This window comes from Urtica dioica, chromosome 3 (assembly GCF_054948205.1).
Source record: "Urtica dioica subsp. dioica isolate 48M chromosome 3, U.dioica_male_clone48M_v1_H2, whole genome shotgun sequence".
NCBI classification, from domain to species: Eukaryota; Viridiplantae; Streptophyta; class Magnoliopsida; order Rosales; family Urticaceae; genus Urtica; species Urtica dioica.
The window spans coordinates 36,987,768-37,011,114 of NC_142758.1; the positions used below are offsets into that span (position 1 = coordinate 36,987,768).

General features: G+C 46.1%; 4 protein-coding genes across 4 annotated transcripts; 2 read left to right on the forward strand and 2 right to left on the reverse strand.

Moving 5' to 3' along the window:
- Positions 1 to 11,201: 11,201 nt before the first annotated feature.
- On the reverse strand, positions 11,202 to 11,870 carry LOC149402683 (uncharacterized). The gene has a single exon (XM_089608487.1). The coding sequence runs from the start codon at positions 11,868 to 11,870 to the stop codon at positions 11,202 to 11,204; it is 669 nt and encodes a 222-aa protein (XP_089464613.1).
- Positions 11,871 to 13,482: 1,612 nt separating this feature from the next.
- Positions 13,483 to 15,220, forward strand: LOC149402684 (uncharacterized). The gene is made up of 4 exons (XM_089608488.1): positions 13,483 to 13,542; positions 13,939 to 14,542; positions 14,621 to 15,162; positions 15,194 to 15,220. Exons 1-4 carry the CDS (start codon positions 13,483 to 13,485, stop codon positions 15,218 to 15,220), a joined length of 1,233 nt encoding a protein of 410 aa, XP_089464614.1.
- On the forward strand, positions 15,167 to 16,478 carry LOC149402685 (uncharacterized). The gene is made up of 2 exons (XM_089610140.1): positions 15,167 to 15,683; positions 15,758 to 16,478. The coding sequence occupies exons 1-2, from the start codon at positions 15,280 to 15,282 to the stop codon at positions 16,422 to 16,424; spliced, it is 1,071 nt and encodes a 356-aa protein (XP_089466266.1). The 5' UTR covers positions 15,167 to 15,279; the 3' UTR covers positions 16,425 to 16,478.
- A 114-nt stretch (positions 16,479 to 16,592) lies between these two features.
- On the reverse strand, positions 16,593 to 21,585 carry LOC149402686 (uncharacterized). Its single transcript, XM_089610139.1, has 7 exons — positions 21,268 to 21,585; positions 19,887 to 20,747; positions 19,339 to 19,806; positions 18,297 to 18,980; positions 17,829 to 18,227; positions 17,584 to 17,732; positions 16,593 to 16,876 (listed from the first exon to the last, which is right to left on the reverse strand). Exons 1-7 carry the CDS (start codon positions 21,343 to 21,345, stop codon positions 16,735 to 16,737), a joined length of 2,781 nt encoding a protein of 926 aa, XP_089466265.1. The 5' UTR covers positions 21,346 to 21,585; the 3' UTR covers positions 16,593 to 16,734.
- Between the last annotated feature and the right edge of the window lie 1,762 nt (positions 21,586 to 23,347).

The following is a 23,347-nucleotide window of genomic DNA, read 5'->3' on the forward strand; positions in this document are numbered from 1 at the left end:
CATTTTTTTTTGTTGGTCGGACCCTGTTGGCTACGTGCTTCATGGAGTGGCATTGTCAGACGCGGCGTGCGATGACCGTGGATGACTTCCGCAATCTGGTTGCTGTCTTTCCTGTGCCAGGGCAGCCGGGGTTTAACATGGCCCGTGCCCGGGGCAACGTGAGGTTGGTCGAGGACAGTGACCCGCCTAGCCGCCGGGCGTGGGTGTGGGTCTCATCGGACGCCTTTGGTGAGGTGCCCCTTCGCTTTGGTCGTTTAGCCGACTTCCGAGCAGCTGAGGGGGCAGCGGAGCTCCCCTTTGTGAGAGAGATATCGGGGATGTCGGAAGCCCACAAGGCTGGCGAGCGGTTCCGTTCTCCCGACCTGATGGCGCTTACCGGGTGGTTCCCGCCCTTTGCTCCGGGCACCGAGGAGGCGCGCCGGGCGAGCAGGCCCCCGAGTCCCGAGGCTCAGCCAGTCGCTCCTGCTTCTCGAGGTAATTTTACGGTTTTATAACTTTTTTGTTTGACGGGAGACTGGCTTCCGCTTCTCGGGACCCTAAGTCGATGGCGAAGATTTGCTTTAGGGTCGCTGACCGCAAGGTGAGGGGAGAGCGTGCCGAGACTGCTAGTCCAGCTGAACCAGAGCCCCGCGCCTCTTTGAAGAGGGCTTCGACATCGGCGCCTCCTGACGAGCGTTCCGAAGCCAAGAGGGTAAATTCGGCGGTGGAGCTGGAGGCGATAGAGGCTTGAGGTGACTGCTTTCGTCATCTTGAGGAGTCCCCACTGTCCTGGTGGAAGGGCGTAGTCTTGAAGAGCGAAATTGCCTTCTTTCAGGCGGGGGTTACCGACGCTCAGAGGGTCAGTATTTCTATTCATTTTGTTGTAAGCATAGGTTTAGTCTTAACCCTCGCTTTTTGTCATCGCAAGCGTATGTGAGGGCCGTACGGAGCGACAAGATTTTGCACGACTTCATCCGGCGCTTGGGGGCTGCCCAGGAGGAGCTTGCTCGGATGAGGGCTAGGCTGGCTCAGGTCGAGCGAGGTTCGCGCCCGGGGGCGGAGACCGAGACACTTCGCGACCATCTTCGTGAGGCAAAGGTGGAACTCCAAATCACACGGGATCAGCGCGACGGAGCCCAAATGTCTGTGGCCAAGATGGCGGGGGAGCTGACCGAAGAACGGCGAGCTTGCGAGGTGGCGTCCCGATCAGCGGAAATTTTTCGCACTGAGGTTACCGACCTCCGGAGACAGCTGGATGCCCGATCCGATGCTTTGGAGACGTCGCACCGCCAACTCACTTCGAGCGAAGCGGCGCGTGTTCGAGCGGAGCATGAGCGCGACTCTCTGGCGGAGGAGAATGCTCGTCTCACGTCCCAGCTTGCTGAAGCGGAGTGAAGAGCGTCCGACTTGCAGGATGACTATGACATAGGGACCGAGGAGGCCCATCATGCCGGAGCGGTGGAATGTCGAGATGCGACCGCAACCGAGAACGAGGCCCGGGGGGCCACTTTTGACTTCTTCGACACCTTGTTTCCCCCACTAGATGAGGGTGCTGCATGAGCCGTGTGGCTTGTTTATAGCGCATATGTTTAGCGCTTTGCTTTCTTTTCCTTTTTTCAGGATTTTATTTATTCCCCACGCACTTTTTCATTCAGCACGTGTTCATTGGATTCAGAGCAGTGGCTCTTTTTATTTACGAGATACTTTGTCGCTTTCATGTTGAATGTTTATCTCATCTTTGAGTAGTTTCGCTCACATGTGCCTCCTTTGTGGGCTAACGTGGCCCGAAGGGCTTATATCCTTACCAATAGTTTTGGCAGGTTTTGCGTCCTTAGTTGGGATTCGTCCTCCGCTCATTTTATCGTTACGACTCGTCGTCGTTTAACGTTCGAGGTGATGGGGCGTTTGTGCCCAGTTAGGCGATGGGCCGACCCGTGTCGAACGGTGATATCGGCCTGTCGGGTTAGGCCGACGATTCAGTGCGCCTAATGTGGCTGTGGCCCAGTGACTTCGCTTCGTGCCATTTGGCGATCGAAGAGGTCGCACCGGGTAGTTCCCGGGGGCTCTGCGTCCGTGCCATCGGCGACTAGACGTGCATGTTGCGTCGGGTTGGGCCGGCGTCTTTTGAGTTCGCGCCCTGGAGCAAGCGAACGTATATCGCGCCGGGTTAGGCCGGCGTCTTTGGAGCTCATTCTGTTGAGCGACCGAGCATATATGGTGCGCCGGCTGTGGCCACGTCTTTTGGCGTTCGCGCCCTGGAGCATCTTAACGTAGATTGCGCCGGGTTAGGCTGGCGTCTTTTTGGCGTTCGCGCCCTGGAGCGTCTGAACGTAGATTGCGTCGGGTTAGGCCGGCGTCTTTTTGGCGTTCGCGCCCTGGAGCGTCTGAACGTAGATTGTGCCGGGTTAGGCCGGCGTCTTTTTAGCGTCCGCGCCCTGGAGCGTCTGAACGTAGGTTGCGCTGGGTTAGGCCGGCGTCTTTTGGGTTCGTGCCCAGAAGCAAGCGAACGTGGTTGCGTCGGGTTAGGCCGACGTCTTTTGGGTTTGTGCTCTGGAGCAAGCGAACGCGGTTCGGGTTAGGCCAACGTCTTTTGGGTTCGTGCCCTGGAGCAAGCGAACGCGGATTGCGCCGGGTTAGGCCGGCGTCTTTTGGGTTCGTGCCCTGGAGCAAGCGAACGCGGTTGCATCCGGTTAGGCCAACGTCTTTTGGGTTCGTGCATTGGAGCAAGCAAACGCGGATTACGCCGGGTTAGGCCGGCGTCTTTTGGATTCGTGCCCTGGAGCAAGCGAACGCGGTTGCGTCGGGTTAGGCCGACGCCTTTTACTCAAACTCTGTTGCGCCGGGTTAGGCCGGCGTCTTTGGTGCTCGTGCCCTGAGGCTAGCGAACATTTGTTTGGCTCAAATTTGGCCATTTTTAGGGTTTGAGGCAGCGCCTTTACGTGACTTACATGCGTCCCGGGAGACGTCTTTCACCTGCGCCTTTACGCGTCTTACGGCACGCCGGGAAGGCCGACGTTTTACTCGAACCCGTATGCGCGAAGGGCCGTCGGGGTCCGAGCTTCCTAAGTCTATATCCCCGTGGGGGGCTTAGGCCTGGGTAAAAGTGTTCGTGCTGTTGAGCGACCGAACTTATGTGTTGCGCCGGGCTGAGCCGGCGTCTTTGAGCTTGTGCTGTTGAGCGACCGAGCATACGTGTTACGCTGGGTTAGGCCGACGTCTTTTCTCAAACCCGTATGATTGATAAGCTGTCGGGGTTCGAGCTTCTTAAGCCTCTATATCCCATGAGTGGGGGGCTTAAGGTTTTTTTTTGTTGGGCCGTGAATTCTTGAGTGTATGTCGCTGGACCCATAGCCCCCCAAGTTTTTAGTTTACAGGTCGTGCCGTGATGACTAAAAACTTTAATAAAGTGGGTAAAAAGACCGCTAACTTTATTTTTTATTAATTTTTTGCTAACGGGGAACATCCTCAAACAGTTGCGCATAGGCCTTATTGAATAAGGGAAATCAGAGCAATAAGGGGGGACTCAGTCACTGGTGGTACTGCCTCAAGTGTTCGGCGTTCCACGGGTGCCGGATTGGAGTTCCGTCCGTGTGTTCGATGTAGTAGGTTCTGTCATGTATGACTTGTCGAACTCTATACGGTCCTTTCCAATTCGGGTCCAAGACCCCGGCGCCTTGTACTTGGGTGTTTTGGAACACGCGCCTGAGTACGAGGCTGCCGACGGTGAAGATCCGCCTTTTGACTTTGGCGTTGTAGTATCTCTCAACCTTTCGCTTTTGTGCAGCGAGTCTGGTGAGGGCCTCGGATCTTTTTTCGTCGATTAGATCCAATTCGAGGCGTATGGCTTCGTCATTTTCTTTTTCGTCGAAAGTGTCGACCCGGTAGGTGGGGACCTCTGTTTCCACGGGGACCACAACCTCAATCCCAAAAGCTAGGGAGAAGGGGGTCTCTCCGGTGGCGTTTCGAACGGTCGTTCGATAAGCCCACAAGATGAAAGGTAGCTCTTCAGCCCAGGCGCCTTTTTTGGCTTCGAGCTTTTCTTGAGGTTGCTTTTAATCGTCTTGTTGACGGCTTCCACTTGGCCATTAGCCTGTGGGTGTCGCGGGGATGAGAATGTCTTTTTTATCCCTAGTTGGGCGCAGATTTCTCTAACCCTAGCATTGTCGAATTGCGCGCCATTTTTGGTCACAATTGACGCGGGGATGCTGTGGCGGCATATTATGGACTTCCGGATGAAGTTCGTAGTGTTGGCCTCGGTGATCCTGGCCAGAGGCTTGGCTTCGACCCACTTGGTGAAGTAGTCGATAGCGACGATGGCGTATTCGTATTGTCTCGGAGCTTTAGGAAGCTTGCCGATAATGTCTACGCCCCATTTCGCCAAGGGGCGTGGGACGACGATGCTACCCAGAGGAGATGGCAGCTGTCGTGGAACGTTAGAGAAACGCTGACACTTGTCGCACTTTCTCGCCCAGTCGTAGGTGTCTCTTTTCATCGTCGGCCAGAAATAGCCTTGTCGAAGCGCTTTGAGCGCAAGGGACCTCCCAGCGGAGTGGTTCCCGCAGAGGCCTTCGTGAATTTCGCGGAGGACCTTGGTCGACTTGACGCTATTGAGGCATCGGAGCAGCGGGGTTGAGTACCCGCTCTTGTATAAGGCTTCGCCTCTCAATACGTATTTAGACGCGAGGGCTTTCAGCCTTTCGGCTTCTTTGCAGTCTTCGGGAAGTGCCCATCTTCGCAAGAAGTCCGTAAGCGGAGTCATCCAAGTTGGATGAGCGGCGCTCTTAATCGTTCCAACCTCGTCGCGTGAGACAGATGGTCGCGAGAGAGACTCGATTGGGATAGTTCCCAACCCATCTTCGGTGATACCGGATCCGAGGCGAGCTAGAGCGTTAGCCTCGGAGTTCTCTTCTCGTGGGATCTGGATGATCTCGAACCAGGAGAAGGCATCTAACTTGGCATTTGTCTTTGCCAAGTAGGCGATCATGTTAGGCTCTTTGGCAACGTAGTCACCTTTAACCTGATTTACGATTAACTGCGAGTCACAGTGTATCCGTAAATTTTGTACGTTGAGCTTTTGAGCGAGCTCTAGCCCTACGATGAGGGCTGCGTACTCGGCCTCATTGTTGGAGGCCTGGAATCCGTAGTGGAGGGCGTAGCGTAACTTTTCCCGGTCGGGATTTGTTAAAATCACGCCAGCGCCTGCTCCCTGGGCATTAGATGCTCCGTCTACGTGTAGTTCCCAGATGGGACCCGTAGGGTCGACCTTTCTCTTTCGAGCCGACAAGTCGTCGGTCGAGTAGTCTTCTGCTCTTCCCATGTCGGGAGTGTAGGAGAATTCTGCCACGAAATCGGCTAGGGCTTGAGCCTTTATTGCCGGTCTCGGGTGAAACTCAATCCTGTACTCGCTCAATTCTTGGGACCAGATCGCCATGCGAGTCGATGTTCCCTTTTGAAGAGCCTTACCGATGGGGTGTCCGATTCGGACAACAATTGGGTGAGCCTGGAAGTAGGGGCGCAGCTTTTTGGCGGCTACGAGGAGAGCGAGAGAGAGTTTATCTATCTCTGTGTAACGCGTTTCGGTGTCAAGTAAGGCTTTGCTCACGTAGAAGATAGGCCATTGAGCGTTATCTTCTTCACGGATCAGCACAGCGCTTACGGCTCGTTCGGAGACGGCGAGGTAGACGTAGAGCGTATCGCCTTCTTTTGGCTTGGAAAGAAACGGAGGTGTCCCGAAGTAGGCCTTCATTTCTTGAAAGGCCTTCTCGCACTCGTCCGTCCATTCAAAGCCGTCCGTCTTCTTTATTGCTTTGAAGAACGGTTGACACTTGTCGGTTGCCTTGGCCACAAAACGTGAGAGGGCGGCAATCCGACCGGTCAGACTTTGGACTTCCTTGACACGTCGCGGAGATTTCATGTCAAGGAGTGCCTTGATTTTCTCGGGGTTCGCTTCGATACCTCGCCGGCTAAGTATGTAGCCTAGGAACTTCCCGGATTCGACCCCGAACACACATTTGTTGGGGTTGAGCTTCATTTTGTACCGGCGGAGGATTAAGAACATCTCCCTTAGATTGTCTACGTGATTGGTAGCCAATAGGCTTTTAACTAGTATGTCGTCCACGTAGACTTCCATAGTCTTGCCAATTAGGTCAGCGAAGATCCGGTTTACCAATCGTTGGTAAGTAGCTCCTGCATTTGTAAGGCCGAAAGGCATGACCTTGTAGCAGTAGAGGCCGCGATCAGTGATGAAGGTCGTCTTGATCTGATCGGGCTCGTGCATTCGTATCTGGTTATAGCCCGAGTAGGCGTCCATGAAACTTAGCAGTTCATGTCATGTCGTGGCGTCGACCAGTTGTTCGATGCGCGGGAGTGGAAAGCAATCTTTTGGGCAAGCTTTGTTAAGATCTTTGTAATCTATACAAATGCGCCACTTCCCATTAGGCTTTTTGACCATGACCACATTGGCCACCCATTCGGGGTACTTGGCTTCTCGGATGAAACCAGCGGAGAGAAGCTTTTCGACTTCTTCATTTATCGCTAGGTATCGTTCAGGGTTGAACGCGCGTCTAGCTTGTACCTTTTTAGCGATAGTTTTATCGTCATTCAATCGGTGCACAATCACATCGGGGTCTATACCAGGCATGTCCGCATGTGTCCACGCAAAGACATCCTTAAACTCCCGAAGGAAGGACGCGAGTTGAGTTTTGATGGCGAGAGGGAGTTGTGCACCGATCTTCACCACTTGGTCAGGTTTAACTTCGTCGAGGACGATCGAAGTGAGATCATCGAGGGTGTCAACTTTCAACCTCTCGATATTGTCGCAGGGGTCTAGTTCCCCGAGTTGCCGTGCGTCTTTTTGATCACACGGGTAGTCGTCTTCTAGTTGGTAGATCGTGTTGACCCTTTTTTCAACGGGCTTGCCGTCCACGCCCTGGACGTAGCATATCCTCGCTTGGGTCTGATCGCCAGCCATAACGCCAATCCCCTCCTCTGTGGGGAATTTCACCAGTAGGTGATATGTGGATGTGATGGCCCTTAGTCTGTTCAACGTAGGTCGCCCAATGATAACATTGTAGGGCGACTCCTGGTCACCCACAAGAAAAGGGACCATGTGAACGACTTCGATACCTCCGGTAGTTCCGAAGGTGACTGGTAAATCAATGATTCCTTCAGTCATGACCTTTTCTCCCGTGAACCCAAACAGAGGTGTCTGAGTTGGGACAGGGCGGAGCCCCCCGAGCTTCATGCGCTCTAGGGTGGTCTTAAAGATTATATCGGTTGCGCTGCCGTTATCAATAAGAACTCTTTTTACCAAGTTGTTGGCCACCTGGGCCTTAAGGACTATAGCGTCATTATGCGAGTGCACAACTCGCTTGGCCTCTTCATTGGTGAATTTTATCATCTCGTGAGGTACGGACGGAGGTTCCTCATAGGTGAGGTTAACTTGCCCGACAAGGCCTTCTTGAGAGGCAGCTCTGAGGAGCTTTTTTCTTTGCCAGGCCGAGTCCCTGTCTTGCAAGCCACCTAGGATGGTGGTGACGACGTGGAGTTGCCCATCGGCCATAGCCGCGGCCGCGGTGCGGTCGGTGTTGGCGTTGGCCCCTCTACCTTTCTCAGGCTGTGGCCTGTTGTCGGTGGGGGCTGTAGCTCCTACCATGCGGAGGACAAACTCTTTGAGTTCTCCTTTTTGGATTAATGTCTCAATTTGCCTCCTAAGATGGAAGCATTGAGCGGTCGTGTGACCGTAATCCCGGTGGAACTCACAATAACGGGACCAGTCGCGAGATGCAAGGCCGCCTTTCATCGGAGTCGGAGCGGTGAACTTGTCACGCGCCACAGCGTAGATTTGCTCTACCGGGGCGTTCAAAGGGGTGTAACTCGAGTAGTCTCTAAAATTGCTCGCAAGACGCGGATTTTGAGACATAGGGGGTCGGCTATCGGAAGCTTGACCTCTCTTGTTCACCCTTTTGCGGGGGTTTCCTGGCTCGTTGCCGGACTCATCCCGACGGCGGGAGCTTTGGTTGATGTTGCTGCGGCCGTCGAGGTAATCTTCCACCCCCATGAATGTTTTGGCTCGGTTCATTAACTCGGCCATCGTAGAAGGGACTCTGCCGACGACGGACTTTAAGAAGTCTCTGGTGCGCAAGCCCTCGATGATGGCTGTAATTGCGTCACTGTCGTCAAAGCGATCAACCTTATTTGATTCTGCGGTGAATCGGGTGAGATACTGTCTCAAGGACTCGTTATTCTCTTGCCTGATTGACCATAAGTACATCTTGGTCTTCTTTTGGACCATCGATGTAGCAAATCGTGCTAGGAACATATCTTTAAGGTCTTTGAGCGATTGGACGCTCCCTGGTCTTAAATTCTTAAACCACTCAAAACCGGGTCCGGCGAGGGTAAGACTAAAAGCCTGGCATAGAGCCCCAGGTGAAACGCCCTGCATCGTCATCCAAGTTTCGTAATGTTGGATGTGATACGTGGGATCAATTTTCCCATTGTATGGAGGGAGATTTGGGAGTTTGAAGTTTCCCGTGCACACCTCAGCAAGGATTTGGGCAGTGAAGGGCGAGGAATGTTCTTCTACGACCCCGTATGTATCACCGGCCATACCTCCTTCACGCAGATCACGTACTTCGTTGCGAAGATTGTGAATTATGGTGACGACATCGAGGCCAGTGTTGGGGGTCACTCCTTGTTCAGGAGGAGTCACCTGGTGCCTTTCATTCGACCCTTGAGCCATGCGAGGGTCCCCATTGATTGGGGCCGCAGGGTTGTGACCCTTGCGAGCACTTAGCCTCTCCCAGAGGTCTTCACCACGGTCGTTCTGCTGGGCGGTAAGTCGATCTGTAAGGTCCGGCCCGGCGGTATGGGAGTGTTAGCTTCGAGCCACACGCCTTACTCGCCGAGTCGTTGGACCTTCCCTGACATTGCCTCTCTGACCGAGTCGGTCATGGGTTGAACGTCGGGAGGTCTCTTCCTGAGAGGAGATCGGTATTGCCTTTGTTTTAGGCGGCGGGATCGACGGACCGGCTTCAATCTCAACAGGGAGTTCCCCGTCTTTGGTGAGAGAAGTCTCGATGTCCGCTGAAATTTCCAAGCCTTCATAGTCGGGGTCATAGTCATGCCCCTCGTCCATGAGGTCCTCGGATTCCCCGTGGAGGGTGCCCAGTTGACGGTGGTACCTTGCATTGGCTATCTTTAGTTGGCAGATTTTCTCCTCCATCTCAAGGATGCGGTCATCCCGACTGTCCTGAGGTGGAGTGGACGAGGGAGTGTGGCTCTCGTCGTTGAGAGACTCCTCGTCGCCTTGCGCTCGGGAGCGCATGAAGTATTTCTTCACTCCAGTTGCGTTTTCGGGGTTATTCACGCCCTCAGAACGAACGGGTGGTTGACCACTCATGTCTTTCTCAAGTTGAGAAGAAAGGGGTCGAGCTGTAGAAGGGATTTCAGGCTGTGTAAGTCGGGAAGTCCCCTCCTTCTAGCGCCAAAATTTTGTCGCACGAAAATGAACAACGATTAAATACCTCGGGCGGTTCGATCCAAGGCCGGACCAAGTGACCACGCCCGGGCTGAAAATGGGAGCTCGTAGACCGAGTTGCACCCTCCAGACCCTGAGGTGTGTTTTGGGGGGTGTGACCGTGCCAAAGGTTGGCTGCCTACGTACCCTTTAGTCGGGATCAGGTCAGAACATAGTTCAATTTGAATGGTGGGGGCTATCTTGGGCTCGGAGGCTTGAGAATCCAAGGCTTTAGAGTAGGACCCGGCTCGTAGCTTCTAGTGAAGACTTTAGATGGGTCGCTTGCCTCGTAGCTCGGAGTTCTAGCTCAAGGGCCAAGATGCAGGAGAGCAGTATGTACTGCAGAAGCTCGGGTCGCAGAAGAGGAGCGCGCTCCCTCTTGTGGATGGGGTCCTTGTATTTCTAAGCTGAGGGAGGAGGAGCGCGCGCTCTTGGAATGTCACAAGAGCGCGGGAGAGGAGAGAGCTCTCGAGTGAGAGAGAAGTGGAGATGTGATGGTATGAACCAGGATGATTTTTCCTTCCCCTAGGGGGGGGGGGGGTATTTATAGCATTTGGAGGAGGCCTTGGGCCGGCCCCCTCAAGGCCCACCGGGTGGCCGGGAGCGGGACGCGCGAGGCCTAACGTCTTGGCAGGCGCGGGGCGCGCTATCTGGATGGGCGCGGGGCGCGCGTGGCGTGAGTTCTGACCGGGCGCGGGGTGCCCGGCGGCAGGTGTGCCCGGCCGAGGCAGCAGGGCTCTCGGCCGGGGGAGCAAGAGCCTCCGGCCGAGGCGGCAGGGGCAGCAGGACCCTCCGACCGAGGCAGCAGGGGCGCTCGGCCGGGGCAGCAGTGGCGCTCGGCCGGGGCAGCAGGGGCACCCGGCCGAGGCAACAGGAGCGTCCGGCCGAGGCAGTAGGGGCACTCGGCCGGGGCAGCAAGGACGTCCGGCCGAGGCAGCAGGCGTGCTCGGCCGGGTTACTGGAGCGCGCGTGGGCCGGGACGGCCGGGGCGCGGGAGCACGCGCGGGCCGGGACGGCCGGGGCGCGGGAGCGCGCGCGGGCCGGGACGGCCGGGGCGTTAGGCGCCCGCTCAGGCCCACTGGGCCGGGGGCGCAGGTGCGTGCGCGGCCTGTGGGCGCGGGTAGGCTGGCGCGCGCGCAGGCCCATCGGGCTGTGGGAGCGTCGGGGCACTCAGGCCTAGTGGGCCGGGGCCCGTTGGGCCTTTCGACCGGGGAAGCCCGGACGGCCTTGAATTGTTTTTGAATTTGCGGTGTCCCGAAAACGACCGGTAACAGTCAATATGTTCAAGATTATAGGTAGGAATAGAGGGCAAAAAGGCAACAAAATTTCTTATATGATCATAGTCACTGTCTTCTTCTTCCTCATCAGAAAGAGTGGCGTTGTATCCCTTTTGCTGCTTTTTCATAAAGTTTGGACACTCCTTCTGAATGTGCCCAAATTCTTCACACGCATGACACTGAATGCCTTTGCCTTTTCCAGAGCGTTCACCACTTCTGCTGTTTCTGTTAGAATTTCCATTCTTCTGGAACCTTTGCTGAAAGTTGTCTTTGACATCTTGCGAGACATTCTTCTCAGTCATCTGGTTGAATCTCTTCATAACCCTGCTATAGTTTTTGGCCAACATAGCAATAGTATCTTCAATTTTGTTATCAGAATCAGGGTAAACCTGCTCCTTCTGATCATGAATAGAGCTTTTGAGGGCCATTCATTTGTGTTTCTTCTCCATCTTGGGAAGAGAAAGCTCAAAGGTCATGAGGGATCGCATAAGTTCATCAAACTTCAGAGTTTTGAGGTCATGCACTTCTTCTATCGTTGTGATCTTCATTTTGAATCTTGGGCTTAGAGCTCTCAGGGTTTTCCTGACTAGATCTTCATCGGTCATAGGTTTGCCGAGAGAGTAGGATTCTTTCGCAAGATCACGAATACGCACATTGAAGTCGGCAACAGATTCATCTTCATGCATAGTGAGTGCTTCAAAGTTTGCAGTGAGATAGTGAAGCTTCTGCTCACGAACTTTAGTGGTTCCCTCATAGGCGACAGCAAGGATTTCCCAAGCTTCTTTGGCACTCGTGCAGGTGTTTATAAGCTTGAAAAAATTTTTATCAACCCCGTTAAATATAGCATTGAGTGCACGAGAGTTACCCAGAGCCGCCTCATCTTCTGTAGGACTCCAGTCCTTCTCGGGTTTGGGACCAGTCACAGCCCCTTTGTCATCAACAGAAGCTGGAGCTTCCCAACTACAGATCACAACCTTCCAAGTTCTGTTGTCGAGGGATTTCATGAAGGCGCTCATACGGGCTTTCCAGTAACCATAGTTGGTTCCATCAAGAACTAGAGGACGATTGACCGAGCCTCCTTCTCTGGAACTATCCATATCTGGTAATCAGAATAAAATACCCAGGAAACCACCCAAAGATCTAGATGCCTGCTCTGATACCAATTGAAATTCTGATTAGTCACAAAGATAAGATGTCGCACATAAAGTGTTGACAATGTGTCCGACAACTTGCTTGAACACAGATAATGGATAATCAACAAACAGTGCGATAAATAAACGACACACAATATGGCTACCTAGTTCGGTGCAATATCACCTACGTCTGGGGGCACTCTGCCAGTGGAAAGGATTTCACTATATAGTAGTCAATAGTACAAACAAGGTCTTATATGATTACAACACAAAATTAAAGCCCTATAAACTATTACCACATGTGAATGCCTAGACCAGGGACTCCCCCTAAATTTGAGATCATATTCAATTCCACTATTCGACCAAACACCTATGCTCGGATGACTTCAGTCTTCAAACGCACATGAGTCTTCAATCACGTATACACAGAACCCAAATAACTCAAACACTCTAACTTCTCGAATAGTATTTGGTGAATGACACCGTTCTTATCAGAACACAAAGCCTCCCAATCCGCCGATCTTGCACGTCTAGGAACTCTAAGTATTTTGAAAAAGCGTCGAGGCTGCTAAGGGGAAACGCGGGGCTTTTATAGCAGCTGTACAATCCTGGAAGTGTATCTAGGGTTTCCTTACCCGTACTAGCGAGAATATTACGTAATAAAGATATCAGCGAGGCAATAGCGAGGTAATCTGTTCAAACCGAGAACTTGTCAGAAATACAAACGGAAAGATGTCTTATCAGAAGCTGGAGCATGAAGACCGATATTTTTTTTTGCACTAAAAAATAAAATCAACAAAATAACGTAACAACATATGAGTTTTATGATATTTTTGGTAAATGTCAAAAGACTATTGTTGTAGTCAGTTCTCTAACAAATGAACGCCAAATATCACCTCTTTTTATTACATGTACCTCCAAATGTCAAAAAGCTTCAGATTCACTTTCTATATCTCAAACAGCGGATCTGCGTAGGAGACAAATAGAATAGAATGCCAAACAGGTTTTCGCTTGTATTTTAGTTTATTTTATCATGATATATATATATATATATATATATATATATATATATATATATATATATGTATTATAGAAGAGAAATTTCATTAATTGGGCTTAATAACCCATTAAATATCAAGATTAGACCCTAATGTTTAAAAATATCTAAATATGGACTTTTGTACCGAAAATGGACAAAAATGCCCCTGAGACTATATCAGCTCAGCCTCACTCTCACTCTCACACTCGCTCAAACTCTTTCAAATCCACTCAAATCCACTCAAATCCTCTCTACTTAAGCGGGTTTCAAAAGAATCATGGGTAAGATTACTAACTTAATCATTTTTACAAAGTTTATGAATGTATATGATAGAATGTAGCATAAAAAATCGATCAGATCTGAAGACAAAGTCCAAAATCTGGGTTTAACTTGTTTGTACGATGGTATACGATGAAATTTAAATTTGTGTACGATGAAATTTAGAAAAAAAATTGGATTCTGTACGATGGTGTACGATGGTATACGATGTTGTACGATTCCGTACGATGCCTCTTTTACAATGTACGATTCTGTACGATGGTATACGATGCTGTACGATGCAGTACGATGTCTATCAGTAAGATGATGTACGATGATGTACGATAGTGTACGATGGTATACGATGTTGTACGATGCAGTACGATGGTGTGCGATATAGAAGCTTATTTTGCATAGTTTGACTGTTTTTTTGCAGTTTTTGTCATGATTAACGGCACTTGGGAGAAGGAAGGACACCAATGGGTTTTCACCAATGCAGAATTTCGTGCATTTGTAATTCCGAAAGAGGTAACGTACACGGAGTTAGTAGATTTCTTATACGAGAAGTTCGAGTTAGACAGATTCGCGTTCGACTTAAAACTCGAAGTCCCATACGAAGTCGGTACAATTCCAGTAGGCCCTGCCGTATTGAAGGACAATGGTGATGTTTCGCATTTTATGAAGCACAAATATCGTAATAGATTTCCACTCTGTGTAAGTTTGGTACCGAAACAGATCGAGGTCATTGCACCTATTGCGTATCGAGGATTATGTAAAGGGAAAGATGTGGAAGTTGGAATGGTGTCTCGCAATGAACCGAAGAAGAGACGGAATACTCTTGTTATCGAGGATCGACAAAAAGATCCTATAATTGAAAACAAAGACGGTGGCTGTGACGATGACTTGTTTAACGAGTACAAGGGTGCCGGAAACGGTGACGAAGTATACAGGCGTGATAGAGATTGTAATCACAACAGTGACGAATATGATGGACACAATGGTGATGAATACGAAGATGGCGAAGGTGATGAAAACGAAGGTGGCGAAGGTGATGAAAACGAAGGTTGCGATGGTGATGAAGAGAATAGTGATGGATATGACGGAGATAACAATGGTAGAGGTGAAGAATTTGAAGAATTTGCCAATCCCGAAGAATATGAAGAATTTGTGGAAACGTTTACGGTACCAACGGGTCATTGTGAACCATCGGGTCAATGTCAGCGTGAGCCTCCGATGATCGGATCACCTATCGTTCCTTATTCATGGAAAGCACCCGAGTTCAGCGCCGATGATGTTGTGAAGGAAAACCCGAGTCATTATCCAAGTCATTCTTCTACAGGTAATTTAAGTGGATTCAAATGAGATTCAAGTATAATATGAAACCACATATTGTTTAACTAACCTTTGAAAGTAACAGGTAGCTCAGAAGAAATATATATTGGGCAGCAATTTGAAAACAAGCATGAACTGAAGAAACATATCCACTTGTACGCGTTGAAACATAATTTCGAATTTAGAGTGAAATCTTCTTCGAAAAAGAGATGGTATGTTCTATGCAAAAACGAGAGATGCACATGGAGGTTGAGGGGTGTCGTGCAGTGGTCTGAGATGTGGGAGATTACGTCGTACGAGGGTAAACACTCATGTGGGCGTGTTGTTCGAACAGAGGGCCATCGAGGAGCGGCACCATGGGTCATCGGTCACGTATTTAAAGACAAGTACTCAATTAACTCTATGGCGGAGTATTCGGCGCATAACGTCAGGGAAGAAGTGAAGACAAGATGGGGTGTGAACGTATCGTATTTGAAAGCTTGGAGATCCAGGGAGAAAGCTATTGGGTACGTGCGGGGTACGCCGGAACAATCGTACCAGAAGTTACCGTCTTGGCTGTACATGTTGAAGCAAAAGAATCCTGGGACGTTAACAGACTTTGTGCGAGATGGTGATAAATTCAAGTATGCTTTCTTTTCCATTGGTGCGTGTCGTAGAGGCTTCAAAGCATGTCGGCCGGTCATAGCATTGGACGGTGCATTTCTGAAGACAAAATACGGGGGACAGTTGCTTTGCGCAATTGCAATGGATGCGAATTCACAATTATATCCACTTGCATTCGGAGTTGTAGATAGCGAGTGTCATGCTTCTTGGATTTGGTTTTTGAGAAGATTGCGAGAAGCTATCGGTGAAGACGTACCTAATTTGGCGTTCATATCCGATCGCCACGTTAGCATCATACATGGTGTCGAGGTTGTGTTTCCTGGTATCCCTCACGGAGCATGTTACCATCATTTACAACTGAATGTCCAACACAAGTTCAAGACAGACCATTGTCGCTTTGAACTTTACGATGCGGCTTACGCCTTCAGTAAAACAGCATTCGAAGCTAATTTTAGACAGTTGAGACGTAAGGATGTCGAGATGGCAAAGTATCTTGAAGAAGTTGGTGTCGATCGGTGGGCCAGAGCTTTCTTTCCTGGAAAACGGTAAGAGTCTAGAACTTCTTTTGTACTGAATTTTTTATGTCGTTGATTATATAAATCAAGTATGTTTTATATAGGTACGACCTAATGACGAGCAACAACGCAGAAAGCTTCAACAACAAAACAAGGAATGCGAGGACGTTTCCCATTACGACGTTGCTCGAGTTTATTCGATTCACACTCCAAACTTGGTTTTTTGAACGAGAAGAGATAGCGAACAAGTTGAACACAAAATTGACACCAACGTGGCAAAATGATCTCGCACAGCTAAATAATAAGGCACAGTTCGTCAATGCGTACGGACTTGGTCTATATGAATGTCATGTCAAAGACGTAAGAGGTGATTTCGATGTAGACCTTATGGCGAAGACGTGCACTTGCGGACTACCACAACAATTGAATATCCCGTGCGAGCATTCTATCGCAGCAGCCCAACATCGAAGCGTGGACGTGTACTCGTTATGCAGTGACTTTTATTTGAAGGAGACGTGGATTGAGATGTACAAGGAAGCCATATATCCGGTTGGCAATGAAGATCAATGGGATGTCCCGGATGAGATAAAAAACATGAAAGTTTCGGAACCCGTTGAAAAGAAGCAAGCCGGTCGACCGAAGAAAAGTAAACAAGGAAGAAGAAGAATTAATCGATACCCATCTCAAGGCGAAAAGATTGTCGTGCAGCGAAAATGCGGGAAATGTGGTGGTAGGGGACATAACAGAAAAACATGCACTTGGAGGGATTAAAACTTTAGACTTTGTGTGTTATTTTTATTTTTAAGTTTAAAACTTTAACGTTTATTTGAGTCACTTTTTTATCTTGTTTAATGGCGTCAAGATGCAACTTTAGTTGTTTATAAATGTCTCGAGTTCTAAACCCTTTGTGAATGTGTGAATTTTTGATGTTTTTTTTTTGTGAATCTCTTTAATTGAATTACATGTTTATAAGGTACAATAAAAAACACAATAGTCAACAAACCATCTCGATAATATGTTTATAAGGTACTATTACATAGAAAACCAAAAAGATAAAAAATAAACATCCGAAAATACAAAATCACGGGATAAGGTGGTTGTAGAATAAGTCCACGCACCATTTCTTCCTGAACATTCTCATATTCTCACTTTGAAGAGTGTCAAATGATTCGTTCAGTACTACGTGCTCGACATACTTCAATGCGAACATCCCGCAATCACCGCTACAGCACAAGAATAAGTTGTCACAAATAGTTGAAACATAACTTGAAAAAACATGATTGTTTAGAGAAAGTTGTCAAAAAAAAGTTCAAATAACTAGTAAAATAACTTGTCAATTAAAACTTGTAAAAAAAAATAAAAACTTCTAAAATAACTTGTCTTGAAAAAACATGATTGTTTAGAGAAAGTTGTCAAAAAAAAGTTCAAATAACTAGTAAAATAACTTGTCAATTAAAACTTGTAAAAAAAAAAAAAAACTTCTAAAATAACTTGTCAATAAAAACATGATTGTTTAGAGAAAGTTGTCAAAAAAAAGTTCAAATAACTAGTAAAATAACTTGTCAATTAAAACTTGTAAAAAAAAAAAAAAAACTTCTAAAATAACTTGTCAATAAAAACATGATTGTTTAGAGAAAGTTGTCAAAAAAAAGTTCAAATAACTAGTAAAATAACTTGTCAATTAAAACTTGTAAAAAAAAAAAAAAAACTTCTAAAATAACTTGTCTTGAAAAAACATGATTGTTTAGAGAAAGTTGTCAAAAAAAAGTTCAAATAACTAGTAAAATAACTTGTCAATTAAAACTTGTAAAAAAAAAAAAAAACTTCTAAAATAACTTGTCAATAAAAACATGATTGTTTAGAGAAAGTTGTCAAAAAAAAGTTCAAATAACTAGTAAAATAACTTGTCAATAAAAAGATAATTGTTTACCTGTAAGCACATTGTGGGACCTTGTCATCGACGATCCACGTCGGCACAGTGAACTTAATTTCACCATGTTCACTTTCCCGGTAAGAGTGGGGATGGTTCTTGAAGAAACCACCTATGGCCACAACCCTAGCAAATGCTCGACTCCAAGTCTGAATAATAAACATTTTAACAATGTTAAGTAACTCTTAATTTAATTAATTGTTGCTCTAAGGTAATAATTGTGAATAACATAACATTTTACGTACCTCCATCAGCTCAGTGAAGTCCTTTTGATGTCTCGACGACTGCATGAGATCCTTTTGGCAGTCGAAGACGGTAATGGTCCAGGCCTCGATGTCGATCCGAAATGTGAACCAATGAAGGTTTTGGAAGTTCACGACGAACAGGATCTCTCGAGCACCATCCCAAGGCAAAATATCGGCGTCCCTATACCCAGTCATCGGGCTAATAGTTGCCCTCATGTCCCAGTCCACGGGTTCGGGCTCTGCTCCCAGTTCGATGGCCTTGTTGATGTTCGCTTCTTCCGTTCTGAATCGGCCGTACACGTGCTGGACCCACCGACAATCCATGATTCGGACGTCTTGCCGATAACCGTCGAGACCTCGTTGGCGAGCCCGAACCATGTGAATCATAGCATCAATATGCTGAGACATTACAAACATATAGCGTTATTTTAAATTGATTGGAAAAAGTGAAATTATATAATAACGTACCGAATCATGTAGCCATTTGGTTTCTGTCAATATCGTGTCGAAGAAAATCGTGTCTGCGTCGCACGTCTTCAGTCGAACAGACTCCATGAATTTGCCGTCCCACTTTTTTATCCGCAACCACTTAACGAAATTATCAAACTCTTTTTGCTTCGCGTCCTTCAACGGCTTGAACTTGGGGATCGGCTTTTCCAAATACTTGGGCCTCGTCGGATCAGTGAATTCGGACCAACGCGACGTCTTCTGTCGCACTTGCCGATGTGGACGTGCCGGAGTAAGCTGTGCCTTCTGTCTTTTCCTTAGAGGAGTTGTGAGCGGGCGTAGCTTATCCGAAATGTCTTCTCTACGAGGACTCGACGAAGACGTCGACAACCTGGGAGAAGTCACCGGCCTGATCTCCGATCGCTTCGACGACTCGCGATGCGTTGAAGATGGCTTCTTCGACTTCTTCGATGACTCGCGATGCGTAGAAGACGGCTCTGACTTCTTCGATGACTCGCGATGCGTAGAAGACGGCTCTGCCTCATGCGATGGAGACGCCGGCTTTTGACTAGCCGCCGGAGGAGGAGGAGGAGGAGGAGGAGGGGTCCGGCGTTTACGACCATCATCTTGGGTCGTGGGAATTTCACCCCCAGGCAAGCCCGTTGCGTCCTCGAACAAAATGTTCAGCCTCCTCCACATAGAAAGCTGAAAGTCAAAGTAATAAAATATGTCACAAAATTTAAACTTGTCAAAAAAATTTAAACTCAACTCTAAAATTTAAACTCAACTCTAAAATTTAAACTCAACTCTAAAATTTAAACTCAACTCTAAATTTTAAACTTAACTCTAAAACGTTAAATTATATTTAAACTTAACTCTAAAACGTTAAATTATATTTAAACGTAACTCTAAAACGTTAAATTAAATTTAAACTCAACTTTAAAACGTTAAATTAAATTTAAACTCTACTTTAAAACGTTAAATTATATTTAAACTTAACTCTAAAACGTTAAATTAAATTTAAACTCAACTTTAAAACGTTAAATTAAATTTGAACTCTAACCTGTCTAACACTCATGCGCTCAACTCTACGGCCGGTCGTGGCAAGAGAACGTAAGACTATCCCTTGTGACTGAATCATTCGTTTTTGGGATGCTAGCAGTTGTTCTTGAGATGCTCGCAGTTGTTCTTGGGAAGCTCGCATTTCTCCCCACATTTCCCGTGTTATGACAAAGGCCTCGGGAATGTCGGCGCGAGAGGTCGCTGTAGGCCTCGATCCCATTGCGGGAGTGGTCGGACTAGCAAGACGAACACGTGGAGTGTCTGACACGTGTTCGTCGTCGGAGTCTCCGACGATGGCATCTTCTGCAACAGTCGCGACTCGATCTATTTCTTCTTCGATGTCTCGCGGCTCTGTCGCATCTTCGCCCTCGATGTCTATGGGATACAGACATTTGCTCGTCTGTGTCTCGAGGAGAGTGAACATTTCTTTCTCTGGTGCCCTTGGTCTCAGCATTTGAAGAACACCCACCTACAATACATTAATAAACGTTACCAATATTCCAAAATAATGTAAAATACATTAATAAACGATAAATAATAAAAAGTTACCGTTTTTTTATTCAAGACCGCCTCGATGTCTTTGCCCATTATGAGCACATTACTAGACCACGAGTGCATCCGGGGCACACGAATCCCCTGGTTCGACCCGAACCTCATCCCGATCTCTGGGATAGCCTCGTACGCCCAGTAATGAAGGGTATGGAGATTACCCGTCAATGTGTACTTGGCCTCTTTCTGTGCCACATCTGGCTTGTCCTTCAACTTCTTTTGCAGCGTTTCGTGATAACGCCGTAGGTTCACCGACAAGCTGGAATACGTCTCTGCCCAACTCAAATTTCCCCAAGGCATCTTGAAGAAGAAGGGGAGGTCTTGAACGATGTATAGAAATTTCTGCCACCTTTCTTCGATGGCTTTGTTGGCCGGCTGCCCCAGAAGATACCCGTAGACGAATACGAGCAGCCCGAGCTTGAACGCAGCGTCAGGGCTTCGACATATGGTGAACGCGTTGATCAACGCGCTCAACTTGCTTCCGGCAACGCCGTTCAAGTGATCCGTGATCAATCCATCGTTCTTTCGCTCGTCTTGTTCGGCTTTGGTCGGACCGTCTTCATAAGTCATCCCCGAGACGAGTGCGTACTCGAGGCGTCCAAATCGTACCCGTTTGCCTCCGATACCAAAATGTATCTCGCCGCGTACCGTCGCCTCGATCTTCTTCTGAAGGAGAGTATGTACGAGCACCGGTGAGAAACCAAGCTCGCTCTCCGTAAAAAATTGCTCGAACGGAGTCCCGAGGATTCTTTCTTTTATCCCGAGCTCATCGAATCTACTCCGTACAAGCTTCAAGATCCCCGTCCCACCGTACGTGATACGCCCCGGGAATGAGACGTTGTACATGTAGTTCAAATTGTCCTAAAAAAACAACAAAATTAGGTCAGAAATTAAAAACATCGTACAGCATCGTACAGTATCGTATATCATCGTAAAACAAGAAATTAAATTTTTTAAAAACATCATCGTATAGCATCGTACAACATCGTAAGACAAAAATTTATTTTTTTAAAAAACCATCGTATAGCATCGTATATCATCGTACAGCATCGTAAAACAAAATAATTAATTTTTTTTAAAAACCATCGTACAGAATCGTACAGCATCGTACGACACTTTTTTTTTAAAAACATAAACCCATCGTACACCATCGTATCGCATCGTACAGACCTATGCATTTCATCGTACGACATCGTACAGCATCGTACGACATCGTACGATGCATGAATATCATCGTACACTGCCCCCAATTTTTAACCCTAACTTTCTAAATCCGATCATAAACAGCTCAAATAACCACAAATCAGATAAATCCTAAGTCCTAATACATATTCTGACTATTTTTTATGAGATTTAACAAGAAATTAGTTGAAAAACTCACCTTTTTCGACGTTTTGAGATGTCGGGATTTCTGAGCATCACCGCCGCCGGATCTCGAAGAATTTCCATCGTACGCCATCGTTATCTATCGTACCGACTCGTACAAGATCGTCTGCCGTCGTACCGACTCGTACACAATCGTAGAGTTTTTTTTTTAGTGAGCGAGAGAGAGATGAGTTGTTTTCGGGGGGAATGAGACTGAGTTGAGATTCAAATAGGTTATAAGGGCATTTTTGTCCGATTATGGTACAAAAGTCCATTTTGGGATATTTTTCAATATTAGGGTCTAAATGAGATATTTAATGGGTTTTTAAGCCCACTTAATGAAATTTCTCTTATAGAAATCATAAAAGTGTATATGAATATCTTCGCACTATTTTTGGCAGGAAAACTATAATAATAAAACTGTGGGATTAGAAAGTATATGAAAAAAAAAAAAAAAATTAGAGATGATGATATCCCCACATTTTTTTTTATTAGAGAGCATCTTTCAAACGAGAGAAAAAGGTTAGCTGATTTTCTTGAAGTTTGATAAGAGCTTGATAATACAATCATTTCAAAACATTATAAAATGTGCTTGGTAATCATGTTTGCATGAAATTCACAATAAATGTGGAAATGAATTAATAAATCTGATTTGGATGACATCCTTTCTCTAGTCTCCAAGTTTCTCATTTGTATAGAGTTATAAACTTAAAATTATTTTAATTATATGTGGATATGCAAATGCCGAAATGGAAGTGTCTATGACAAAGTCAATTAACCCAATGAATTTTCTTGATATATATCCATAGCAAAGTTAATAAGAGACAATGCCTTTTCAACTTCAATACTGGTGCCGTCACGTGGCGCCGCCTGGCGACACGTGGCGGCCAATTTTTTTTTTTTTTTTTTTTTTTTGCCTTCCGATTTGATTTTTTTTTTTTTTTGCCACCCGATTTTGATTTTTGTTTACCCTTCCAATTTTGATTTTTTTTTTACCTTCCAAACATCAATATATTTTGTATAAATTTTTAATGTATATTATAATCATAATTACTAATACTATATTATACTATATCAATAACATATATTATCCTTTATTTTTTTCCGACCTTAATTTTTTTCTCTCTCTCATCAATATATTTTGTATATCTTTTTATTTGTATTATTTTCTTTTTTCTCCCTCTTTCATAAATATATTTTGTATAATTTTTTTATGTATATTATAATCATAATTACTTATATTATATTATACTATACCAATAACATACATTATTTTGAGTATATGTTATTATATATCTATAACATAGTTAATAAAGAGCAACTCATCTCCCACATGCATCCTAGGGCCATCACGTGGCTCCCCCTGAGAGCGACACGTGGCGTGTTATTTTTTTTTTTTGGCCTTCTTTTTTTTCAGCCTTCAATTTTTTTTCATCTTTCATCAATATATTTTGTATAATATTTTTTATGTATATTAATTTTTTTCCTCTCTCTCTCTTATCAATATATTTTGTATAATTTTTTTAATGTATATTATAATCATAATTGCTAATAATATATTATACTATACCAATAACATACATTATTCTGAGTATATATTATTATATATATATATATATATATATATTCTTGGAAAAACTATGTGGTATTAATATTATACGTAGATTTTATATGTTATTGTTTGATGTATAATACACTTTTGCAATTTAACATAACAATATTTATTATTAATATAAGTATAAGAATTTTTTTATACTTTCTATTTCTCTATATCTTTGTTTTTTAATTTCTTTTATCAAAATTTAACTTCAATTTTTACTTACCTAAAATTTATTTTTCCCATAGTACTTCTAAGAAATCTGACAGATAGGAAAACATGCAGTATTTTGAAAACCTTTGAATCATAAAAGAATTATTTTTCTACGTTTCGTTATTTTTTAACCAACCTTTGCAAGATTTTGCTAGATTTAATTTAATACAATTAAAAGTCTTCAATTTACTCTATTTTATTTATTTTTCTTTTTCACTTTTGAAAAATAAATAAAAAATTGCTAAGAATGAAAAAAAAAAACTATCTTTTATTTTAGCAAAAGAAC